Consider the following 12,152-nt stretch of genomic DNA (forward strand, 5'->3'; position numbering starts at 1 on the left):
CAATCCAAAAATGGGCAGAAGACCTAAATAGACATTTCTCCAAAGAAGACATACAGATGGCCACGAAGCACATGAAAAGATGCTCAACATCACTAATTATTAGAGAAATGCAAATCAAAACTACAATGAGGTATCACCTCACTCCTGTTAGAATGGGCATCATCAGAAAATCTACAAACAACAAATGCTGGAGAGGGTGTGGAGAAAAGGGAACCCTCTTGCACTGTTGGTGGGAATGTAAATTGATACAGCCACTATGGAGAACAGTATGGAGGTTCCTTAAAAAACTAAAAATAGAATTACCATATGACCCAGCAATCCCACTACTGGGCATATACCCAGAGAAAACCGTAATTCAAAAAGACACATGCACCCGAATGTTCATTGCAGCACTATTTACAATAGCCAGGTCATGGAAGCAACCTAAATGCCCATCAACAGACGAATGGATAAAGAAGTTGTGGTACATATATACAATGGAATATTACTCAGCCATAAAAAGGAACGAAATTGAGTCATTTGTTGAGACATGGATGGATCTAGAGACTGTCATACAGAGTGAAGTAAGTCAGAAAGAGAAAAACAAATATCGTATATTAATGCATGTATGCGGAACCTAGAAAAATGGTACAGATGAGCCAGTTTGCAGGGCAGAAGTTGAGACACAAATGTAGAGAATGGTCATATGGACACCAAGGGGGGAAAACTGCGGTGAGGTGGGGATGGTGGTGTGCTGAATTGGGCAATTGGGATTGACATGTATACACTGATGTGTATAAAACTGATGCCTAATAAGAACCTGCAGTATAAAAAAACAAACAAAACAACTAGTACTAAACTTTCATTGGGTTATTTGTATGGAAATATGTTAATATAAATGTTGCAGACATTACATGAAATTTCTAAAAATCTTATATTTGTATTTGTATGGAAATATGTATGGAAATATGTTAATATAAATGTTTCAGACATTACATGAAATTTCTAAAAATCTTATATGTTCTGGTATAATGTTATAAGTAATAATCCTAGTTATTACTTTAAAATGTATATCTCAGAAATAACTAATTTTCGTGTCAACTGCATTATTATGAACTTTCATCAAATCTTTAACCGTGGTCATTTTTAAGTCTTTTGTCATTTACAGACAGTTCTGGGTGTACTCTGATGATTTTGCAAATATGTTCCTATAAAAGGGTTTCATCTTCAAGAAATTCATGGAAAAGACTCTGACAAGTACAGGTTTCTGGTAACTGACTGTACTGCTGAACTGAATGAATAAGCATTTTCAGAACTCTAATGAAAAACTGATGAGCTCATGAAAGTGCTAACAAAAGATCAAGATGAAAAAAAAATTAATTACATGGGACTGAGTGAACTGATGAGGATGAGTATAATTTTTGTGACTTTCTGTCTGAATTAAAAAAAAAAAAAAATCCCACAAGGACTCAGAGGCAAAGAATATACAAATCAATTTTCACTGCAAAGTAAAGGAGCTGTTACAGTGGAGGATTACTGGACTGAATGTCAATATTATGAGATAGTATGAGTGTGTTTCATGTTTGGTAATTGCAATCATTGTTGCTTTTGTTGTGGTCATCCATGTACAATGCTTGGTGTCAGTCTATTTATGTCTTGTAAAAATAAAATACAGTGTGTGTGTGTGTGAATAAAAAAAAAAAAAAAAAAAAAAAAAATAAATAAAATAAAATAAAATTAGAAATGAAAAAGGAGAAGTTACAAAAGACACCGCAGAAATACAAAGCAACCTAAGAGACTACTACAAGCAACTCTATGCCAATAAAATGGACAACCTGGAAGAAATGGACAAATTCTTCCTAGACTGAACCAGGAAGAAACAGAAAGTATGAACAGACCAATCACAAGTAATGAAATTGAAACTGTGATTAAAAATCTTCCAACAAACAAAAGTCCAGGACCAGATGGCTTCACAGGTGAATTCTATCAAACATTTAGAGAAGAGCTAACACCCATCCTTCTCAAACTCTTCCAAAAAATTGCAGAGGAAGGAACACTCCCAAACTCATTCTATGAGGCCACCATCACCCTGATACCAAAACCAGACAAAGATACTACAAAAAAAGAAAACTACAGACCAATATGACTGATGAATACAGATGCAAAAATCCTCAACAAAATACTAGCAAACAGAATCCAACACCACATTAAAAGGATCATACACCATGATCAAGTGGGATTTATCCCAGGGATGCAAGGATTCTTCAATATACATAAATCAATCAATGTGATACACCATATTAACAAATTGAAGAATAAAAACCATATGATCATCTCAATAGATGCAGAAAAAGCCTTTTGACAGAATTCAACACCCATTTATGATAAAAACTCTCCAGAAAGTGGGCATAGAGGGAACCTACCTCAACATAATAAAGGCCATATATGACAAACTCACAGCAAACATCATTCTCAATGGTGAAAAACTGAAAGCATTTCCTCTAAGATCAGGAACAAGACAAGGATGTCCACTCTCACCAGTATTATTCAACATAGTTTTGGAAGTCCTATCCATGGCAATCAGAGAAGAAAAAGAAATAAAAGGAATATAAATTGGAAAAGAAGAAGTAAAACTCACTGTTTGCAGGTGACATGATACTATAGAGAATCCTAAAAATGCCACCAGATAACTACTAGAGCTAATCAATGAATTTGGTAAAGTTTCAGGATACAAAATTAATGCACAGAAATCTCTTGCATTCCTATACAATAATGATGAAAAATCCGAAAGAGAAATTAAGGAAACACTCTCATTTACCATTGCAACAAAAAGAATAAAATACCTAGGAATAAACCTACCTAGGGAGACAAAAGACCTGTATGCAGAAAACTATAAGACACTGATGAAAGAAATTAAAGATGATACCAACAGATGGAGAGATATACCATGTTCTTGGATTGGAAGAAACAATATTGTGAAAATGAGTATACTACCCAAAGCAATCTACAGATTCAATGCAATCCCTATCAAATTACCAATGGCATTTTTTACGGAACTAGAACAAAAAATCTTAAAATTTGTATGGAGACACAAAAGACCTCGAGTAGCCAAAGCAGTCTTGAGGGAAAAAAACGGAGCTGGAGGAATCAGACTCCCTGACTTCAGACTATACTACAAAGCTACAGTAATCAAGACAATATGGTACTGGCTCAAAAACAGAAACATAGATCAATGGAACAAGACAGAAAGCCCAGAGATAAACCCACACACCTATGGTCAACTAATCTATGACAAAGGAGGCAAGGATATACAATGGAGAAAAGACAGCTTCTTCAATAAGTGGTGCTGGGAAAACTGGACAGCTACATGTAAATGAATGAAATTAGAACACTCCCTAACACCATACACAAAAATAAACTCAAAATGGATTCGAGACCTAAACATAAGACCGGACACTATAGAACTCTTAGAGGAAAACATAGGAAGAACACTCTTTGACATAAATCACAGCAAGATATTTTTTGATCCACCTCCTAGAGTAATGGAAATAAAAACAAAAATAAACAAATGGGACCTAATGAAACTTAAAAGCTTTTGCACAGCAAAGGAAATCATAAACAAATGAAAAGACAACCCTCAGAATGGGAGAAAATATTTGCAAACGAATCAATGGACAAAGGATTAATCTCCAAAATATATAAACAGCTCATGCAGCTCAATATGAAAAAGCAAACAACCCAGTCCATAAATGGGCAGAAGACCTAAACAGACATTTCTCCAAAGAAGACATACAGATGGCCAAGAAGCACATGAAAAGCTGCTCAACATCACTAATTATTAGAGAAATGCAAATCAAAACTATAATGAGGTATCACCTCACACCAGTTAGAATGGGCATCATAAGAAAATCTACAAACAACAAATGCTGGAGAGGGTGTGGAGAAAAGGGAACCCTCTTGCACTGTTGGTGGGAATGTAACTTGATACAGCCACTATGGAGAACAGTATGGAGGTTCCTTCAAAAACTAAAAATAGAGTTACCATATGATCCAGCAATCCCACTACTGGGCATATACCAAGAGAAAACCATATTTCAAAAAGACACATGCACCCCAATGTTCATTGCAGCACTGTTTACAATAGCCAGGTCATGAAAGCAACCTAATTGCCCATCGACAGATGAATGGATAAAGAAGAAGTGGTACATATATACAATGGAATATTACTCAGCCATAAAAAGGAACGAAATTTGGTCATTTGTCGAGACATGGATGGATCTAGACACTGTCATACTGAGTGAAGTAAGTCAGGAAGAGAAAAACAAATATCGTATATTAACGCATATATGTGGAACCTCGAAAAATGGTACAGATGAAATGGTTTGCAGGGCAGAAATTGAGACACGGATGTAGAGAACAAACGTATGGACACCAAGGGGGGAAACTGGCGGGGGGGTGATGGTGGTGGTGTGATGAATTGGGCGTTTGGGATTGACATGTATACACTGATGTGTATAAAATTGATGACTAATAAAGACCTGCTGTATAAAAAAATAAGTAAAATATAATTCAAAATAAAAAAGACGGAAGGAAAAGTATGATAAGAGTATCTCAAAAATAGAGGACATCAATAAAGAAGTAAAGTTACAAAACGACCAAATGGAAATCCAGGAGCTGAAAAGTACTGTGAAATATAATTCATATTTCATGGCAAGACAAGGAAAATTTAAACATAAAAATTCTTCTCTGCCCTTTGGTCTCCTCTCTCCCCGCACTGTGCATTGTGTATCTGCATTATGCATTGCCCAAACCTCTCCCATCAGCAGGAATACCTGCTCAACCATAAAGAGCAGCATTGAAACAGGAGGGAAGGGGGCAGGGCACAAACCTTAAAAGAACAACAGGGACTTCCCTGGTGGCACAGTGGCTGGGAATCCACCTGTCAATGCTAGGGACACTGGTTCAATCCCTGGTCTGGGAAGGTCCCACATGCCGCGGAGCAACTAGGCCTGGGTGCCACAGCTGCTGAGCCTGCACTCTAGAGCCTGCAAGCCACAACTACGGAGCCTGTGTGCTGCAACTACTGCGGCCCACGTGCCTAGAGCCTGTGCTCTGCAACAAGAGAAGCCACCACAATGAGAAGCCCGCATGCACCGCAATGAAGAGTAGCCCCCACTCGACTCAAGTAGAGAAAGCCCGCACGCAGCAACGAAGACCCAACACAACCAAAAAATAAAAAATGATATAGCCATTGTGGATAGGACAAAAAGTACTTAGAACCAATTAGGTGCAAGATGGCAGAAGATTTGACTTCCAGTAGACCTTGAGCCTCATTATATGCTCATTGTAATATATTAGCATGCTAAATGACACACCCACAGGCACCATGACAGTTCTGAGGCTGACTATAAAAGGGCAAAAAGTGAGCGGTGGCCCAATTCCTGGCAATCTCCACTCCTTCCCCAAAGAGTTGGAATAATCCTCCCACTTGTTAGCCTATGAAATTACCAAGCCCATAAAAACTAACCACCCCATGTTTTGGGACCACACTCTGTCTATGGAGTGTATATCTATCTCCCTAAATAAACCTACTTTCCTTCTTGGGGCAGAGCCCCCTTGCCTGCCCACTTGTATCCCTCACAAGAGTCCTATATTAATAAGTCTACTTCTTGCCTATTGCTTTGACTCTTGCTGAATTCCTTCTGTGCTGAGACATAAAGAACCTGAGCTTCAGTAAGTCTTGACTTGAGCTGAATGACTTTAATTAAAAGACAGTGGGTTTGAGTCCCAGCCCATGGGTTCAAGTCTCAATCTGAGTTTTGGCTGGGTTTGAATCCCATCTGAGGTGCGATTGTGTTCTAATCTAATCAGACCAGGTGTGCAGGTTTCAGCATCAACAAGACAACTCCTTAAAAGATAATATTCCTTCTTGATCTTGTAACATGACCTACCATGATGATGCTTAGATATGGATTATGTAAACCATCAATAATACATCATTTGGGCTTCCCTGGTGGCACAGTGGTTGAGAATCTGCCTGCCAATGCAGGGGACATGGGTTCAAGCCCTGGTCCGAGAAAATCCCACATGCCACGGAGCAACTAGGCCCGTGAGCCACAACTACTGAGCCTGCGCGTCTGGAGCCTGTGCTCTGCAACAAGAGAGGCCGCGATAGTGAGAGGCCCGTGCACTGCGATGAAGAGTGGCCCCCGCTTGCCGCAACTAGAGAAAGCCCTCGCACAGAAACGAAGACCCAACACAGACAAAAATAAATAAATTAATTAATTTTAAAAAAAAGGAATCCCTGTCTTTAAAAAAAATACATCATTTGATGTACAGCCCTCTTTCTCAAAAAACATATAACTGTGCCTTGACTTCTAAGGGGTGGAACAGTTCTCAGAGCTTTCTCAGATGCTGTTCCTGGGTTATAACCCTCAAATTTGGCTTGAATAAAAATTTCCATTTCTTTCTTGGATTGACTGATTAGTTTTTCATCCACAGTACAATAACCAAAATGAAAAATTAACCAGAGGGGCTAAAGGTAGATATGGTCTAGCAGAAGAAAGGAGCAGTGAACTAGAAGAGAGGGCAATACAGATTATGCAATTTGCAGAACAGACAGTAAAAGGAATCAAGAAAAAATGAACAGAGCGTCAGACAAATATGGGACACCATTAGGAGCACCAACATATGTGTAATGGGGGTAGCAGAAGAAGTGGAGACAGAGAGAGGAGCAGAAAAAAATTCCAAGGAAGTAACAGCTAAAAACATTCTAAATTTCATGAAAAAAACTTTAATCTACATGTCCAAGAAGCTTAACTGACTCCAACCAGGATAAAATACAAAGAGATAGATACTTAGGCACATCATAGTCAAAAATGTTAAAATCCCAAGAGAAAACTTGAAAGAACAAAGAGAAAAATGACTGATCATCTATTATACAAGGTAACCCCAATAAGATTACAAGCAGGCTTCTTATCAGAAACAGTGGGTCCATGAAACAGCTAAGATCCTATTTAATAGTGAAAGTCTGTATACTCTGCACCCACGATCTGGAAAAAAACAATGTCTGCTCTTGCTACTTCTATTCAATATTGTACTTGAAGATCTAGCCAGGAAAAGTAGGCAAGAAAAAGAAATAAAAGGCGTCCAGATTGGAAAGTGTTAAGAAAGGAAGGACAAGGAAGTTAAAAGAGTGAATTATTTCTGGCAAGGTCACCCTCCCTTAGGGGGAAGAGAGGGGAGGGTGTTTTAGGCAGATTACCTCACTAGTGCAGACCAAGAAAAATCACAGACTGATTGGCTTAAAATTCAAATGCAGGATAGCCTGAAACTACAGTTAGGTTAGTTATTAAGTATCAGTGGGGCTTAGCACAAGTCACTCCATTTTGGGCTGGTTGTTTCTTTTTAACAAAAGAACGAAGTAAAACCATCTCTATTTGCAAATTAATCCTAAGGAATCCACTAAAAAAACAATTAGAACTAATAAACAAGTTTGGCAAGGTTACAGGATAGAAGATCAATATACAAAAATCAATTGTATTTCTATAGACAAAAATGAAATTAAGAAAATAATTCCATTTACAACAGCCTCGAAACAATAAAATACTTTGGAACAAATTTAACAAAAGAAGCTTGAAAACTGTACTCTGGAAACTACAAAACATTGCTGAAAGAAATTAAAGACGACCTAAATAAATGGAGAGACATCCAATATTGACTCAAGGCTTGTGCTGGATTCTCAGCTGGCCCTGTCCATTGCTCTCCTGCAGCACCCATCCTTCTCTGCCACCCTCTCTCCCCATCCAGGAACCCAAGATTCATTAAGGAAGTCTTGGCAGGATGGACAGTTCAAGCTTCCCAAAAGTACACAAGGTTTTAAAAACCGACTTTATTTGCCATGCTAGGAACTCTGGCTAGGAGGCAAGGGGATGTTGGGACAAGTGACTATCCATGATGTTATTGTCCTTACATTCCAACACTGAAGGGCTGAAGGATGAAAGAGGCTAAGAAAACCGTTAATGACCCTCCAATGAAACAGCATAGGCCTATCCCCCTATATATACATTCTAGCCTCATCTCTTTGAACTCATCCGAGCCTCGTTCACCATTTACTACTTAGGCAGTGACCCTCAAGTAATCATTCAGGCTCCGGCCACCCGAATGACCATCCTGATCCCGGCCGGCTTCTTAGCTAATAACCCTGGGACCAGCTATTTGAATAATCCTAAAGACCTTCCTACCTCCCTCTAATAACACGCAGATCCCGCCCCTCATATTAAACCGTTAGGCTCACCCTGCAGGGTGCTACTCCAGGATTCCGCTGCTGAAGATTCCAGGCCCCGCCCTCCAATCAGCCTATAAACTTCAACCTATTCCTGACCTTTCGAGCCGCTACCGCAGTACGCTTATAGACCCCACCTCCTTGACTAACATTCCAGGCCCGCCCCTTAGCCAAATGCCCGCCCCCAACCCTCTCCAGGCCCCGCCTCCTCAGAAATGCCACTCGAAACCCTGCTGACAAAAGTAAAGATCAAGCTCCGCACCCACAACTAACCTTGCAACGTTCACCTACTGCAGTAACCCTCTCTGTGTCACCTCCTAGAGGAATAATCTAGGCTAACCCCAGCACCCTCGAATCACCGCCGAAGCCCGTCCTCCCAGCTCACACCCATTGGCCCCACCCAGGGGAGTAGCTAACAATCCTGGGCCCGCCCCCCCAGAACCCAGCTCCACTCCGACCACGCCCCCGGGAGGCCACGCCCCCATCACGCACCCTCCTTGGGGCGCAGGCGCAATGTGGCGCCGGCCCGGCGTACCAGCGCCGCCACGTCGGCCGCAGCTCGGGCCGCCAGGGGGCGCGCGTCCAGCCGCGCCAGGAGCTGCCGGGCGCTGGGGCCCGCGGGCGGGGGAAGGCCACGGCCTGCGCGAGTGAAAAGAACAGATCAGGGCCCACCCTGAGTCTCAGCGACCCCCTACGCCCCCCCCCCCCCACGACCGAAGACCTAGAATGCCCCTCAGGATCCCGGAGACCCGAGACCACTCCCTCGATAGTTCTGAAAGTCACCGACTGCCCCTCTCATCTCCCGTGACCCCCGACCATCGCGGGTATGCCCGTGGACCCCCGCCTGCCCCCACGACATCCCTGGACAGCTATTTAACCCCGATATTCCTGGACACCTCCGAACACCCTGTGAATAACTCTGGAGGTCTCTCACTACCCCCCTATAACTCCAGATTCCAGACTCTTCCCCCGAACATCGAGAAGGATCCCGATTCCCCCAGATGTCCCAACAGAACACGGTCTGCCCCCTGTGGCCCAGGCACCCCCGATTCCCCTCCAGTTATCCTAGGCAACCCTGCCGGCCCACATATCCCCAGAGCCCCCAGCCTAACCCCCCACAATTCACCAAAGACCCCGAGTGTCCAGTTGTCCCCAGTGACCCCGGGCAGACCCCTCCGGCACACCTCCCCGGAGACTCCGGAGAGACCCCCGGGTCTGGTGCGCCGCCCCGCAGCGCGGGTGCGGGTAGGGCGCCTCGAGCCCAGCCCGGGTCGCTGGGCCCCTGCCCTCCACCGCCGCCGCCCGCAGCCGCTAGGGCGCCAGGGTTGCTTTGTTTACCACCTGTCAGAAGGAAAAGGTGAGGAGCAGACAGGCGGGGCGAGGGCTGGCAGGGACGCGCCCACTACCCTCCCACCCCGCGCCCCGTACCTCGTCTGCTCCCCTTAGGGTCCGTGGCGACCCCCGCGCGCGGCTCCATGACCCGTACTTGGCCTGGTGGACGCACTGCCGCCAGCGACGCGTTTGGAGCGCCCGGGAGCGCTCACCTGGCGGCCCGCCCGGGCTTGGACGCGGCTGAGGCCGGCCGGCCGGTCCCGTGCTCGGCGCCCCAACCAGCGCGGTGACCTACCTGGCGGCCGCCAAGGAGGCCTGGCCCTGGGAGCCAGCGCGAGCTCTTGGCCTCGCTCTGCCTCAGGCGCTGCCTCTCTTTCCCAGCATCATGGGAAAACTCTTTCCGCCCAGGGGATGTTGTTATTCCACGTGTGAGAGGGGGAAGTCGAGGCCCAGAGAAGTTAAGGGCCCCACCCGAGCTCTGACGACTAAAAACGGGGTGCAGAACCGGAACCCAAGTTTACCAGGGTATTCTGCAGCCTCCACCAGAGCTTTGCACATCGTAGGCACTCAGTAAATTTGCCGTGAATGTTTCCCTACTGGGGGACTGGAAGAGTACGGTGGGCTGGGGAGGGGGGTGCCCTTGGAGCCTTTGGGAGCTCCGGGAGGCTTCAGGGGCCTGAGCATATAGGGTTGGGGGATTCAAAAAGTAGGGAAGGGCAGGTCTCCTGGAGAGTGGAGAGGCAGTAGGAGCCTGGACTTGAGGAGCCTTTGAAGGCACATGGTGGGGGAGGGGACACTAGCCAATGAGAGGGGAGAAATGAGGCCCTTCCTAGGTTTGAAAAGGGGTGGGGCTTTGTCTGGCGACAAAGCCCCCAAGGGTGGAGCACTTGGGCAGAGTGCTACTGAAGTGGAAGGAGGAATGGGGAGCTGTGAGAGAAGGCCTGTGGCCACCACTTTGTGGAAGAAGAAACTGAGGATGGGAGGGGCCCAGGGTCGCACAGTCAGCCAACAACAGTGGGGGTCTCAGGCAGCTTACCCCCAACAGTCATCTGGTCCATGACTGTTTCATTATGGGTTGTGAACACACTGTGTCCTGATGTCCATTCTGGCAGGCTGTGCAACCTCTCTCATCCACCTTTCAGGGTCCTGGTTTTGTTGTAGTTGAAAGGGCTGAATGGTCCCTGCTTTCCTTCCTCCTCTAGTCCCATGCTCCTCCCATCTCTGACCTGACCTTGTCTGTGGGGGAACACACTGGACCTCCTTCACTGCTCTGCCCTGTTCTTGTTGTGACCGAATGGGGCTTTCACAGCTCCCTAAATATGCCCACTGTTATTCCCATCTCCCTGCTTTTGCCTATGCTGTTCCCTCTTTCTAGGAGGCCTTTCCCAGCCTTTTGTCCACCTGGAAGGTGACTGCGTGTTATCAAGGCCCAATTCAAAGTCTTCAACCCTTTGTTCTTCCATTTCTGAAAAGAAAGAACGCATGTTTATATGCAGACGATGGATGATTGTCCCTGCAGAATTGTAAACCAAAGTGCTTCTGTCTGTGGGGATGAGTCCAAGCTGATTTCTTTTCCTGAGTCTTCCCAAGAGAACTGGGTTGAGGAGAAAAACCAAGGCTGAGCCCTAGGCATCCATATCCTCTCCTCCACTGGGAAGCCTTGCCACTCTCTCCTCCAGGGCCCAGTCCCCTTTCCCTCCCCCAGGGACCTCCCCAATCCTGCAGGGCAGTGCTGGTCACCAGGATCACTGGCCTCTCTGGGCATCTGCCTGCCTGAACTGGGATCTGCTCTGTCCCTCTTGGCCACCCTTGGGAGTCCAGCTGATGTGTGTGCTCCCAGGGGTCCCCAGCATACCATGGCTGCATCTGCCCACCTTCTCTTCGGAGAAGCCAAGATGCTTTCTTTGTATAATGCCGTGTAAACTTCTTACGTATGGCTTGTGGAATGAGAAATAAGGCAACACAAGGCACAATTATTACCCCAGTTTTATAAATTGGGAGAAAGAGGCCCAGAGAGTGTAAGTAACTTACCCTCGTCTGGCCCTGTTCTTACTGAGACTTCAAGCACTGAAGACGGAGATGGCAGCTTCCAATCTGGGGTTTGGGGCTTGGGGAACCAGTGATTGTGGTAGAGGGGTGCTTAAAGGTTGAGGAATGGGTGCCTGAGGTTCTCTAGATTGCTTGATGGGAGGGCCTTGCAGAGGAGCACTGTCAAAAGTTCAGGATGGTGGATGGTGAGGGGAGCTTTCCAAGTATCCGGCAGCCTGGATGTTTCAGAAATGGGGCAAGGAGCTTGCCAACTGGATGGGGGCTTGAGGGTTTGGAGATGGGGGATTGTTTGAGACTGGGAGATGCTCAGTCTTAGGGGAGTTTGCAAAGGAATGGGGTGTCCAAGGATGGCTTCAGGGATGAATGGTAGGGACGGGACCCTGGGTGAGAGTTTGCTGAGAGCTGATACCAGCAGGGCCAGAAATCTGGGGATAGGGGCAAGGATTGGGGTTGAGGGAGCCATGCTCAGGTCACCAAGGCAGCTGGCAGGGTTGGGGGGCCCAGACAA

The 12,152-nt window shown here is 45.4% G+C and overlaps 1 protein-coding gene across 5 annotated transcripts in view; it reads right to left on the bottom strand.

Moving 5' to 3' along the window:
- Nucleotides 1-9,806, bottom strand: part of GPKOW (G-patch domain and KOW motifs) — a 33,050-nt gene extending 23,244 nt beyond the window's left edge. For 2 of the 5 annotated variants that reach the window (XM_036839495.1, XM_036839491.1), the window contains exon 1: nucleotides 9,692-9,806. In XM_036839495.1, the coding sequence (XP_036695390.1) occupies nucleotides 9,692-9,740 (49 nt within the window). In that variant the 5' untranslated portion in view covers nucleotides 9,741-9,806. Of the gene's footprint in view, nucleotides 1-8,275; nucleotides 8,409-8,536; nucleotides 8,634-9,691 lie in introns of those variants that run through there. The other 3 variants (XM_036839494.1, XM_036839492.1, XM_036839493.1) reach the window with 2 other exon arrangements.
- Nucleotides 9,807-12,152: the final 2,346 nt, after the last annotated feature.

This window comes from Balaenoptera musculus, chromosome X (assembly GCF_009873245.2).
Source record: "Balaenoptera musculus isolate JJ_BM4_2016_0621 chromosome X, mBalMus1.pri.v3, whole genome shotgun sequence".
Lineage (NCBI taxonomy): Eukaryota > Metazoa > Chordata > Mammalia > Artiodactyla > Balaenopteridae > Balaenoptera > Balaenoptera musculus.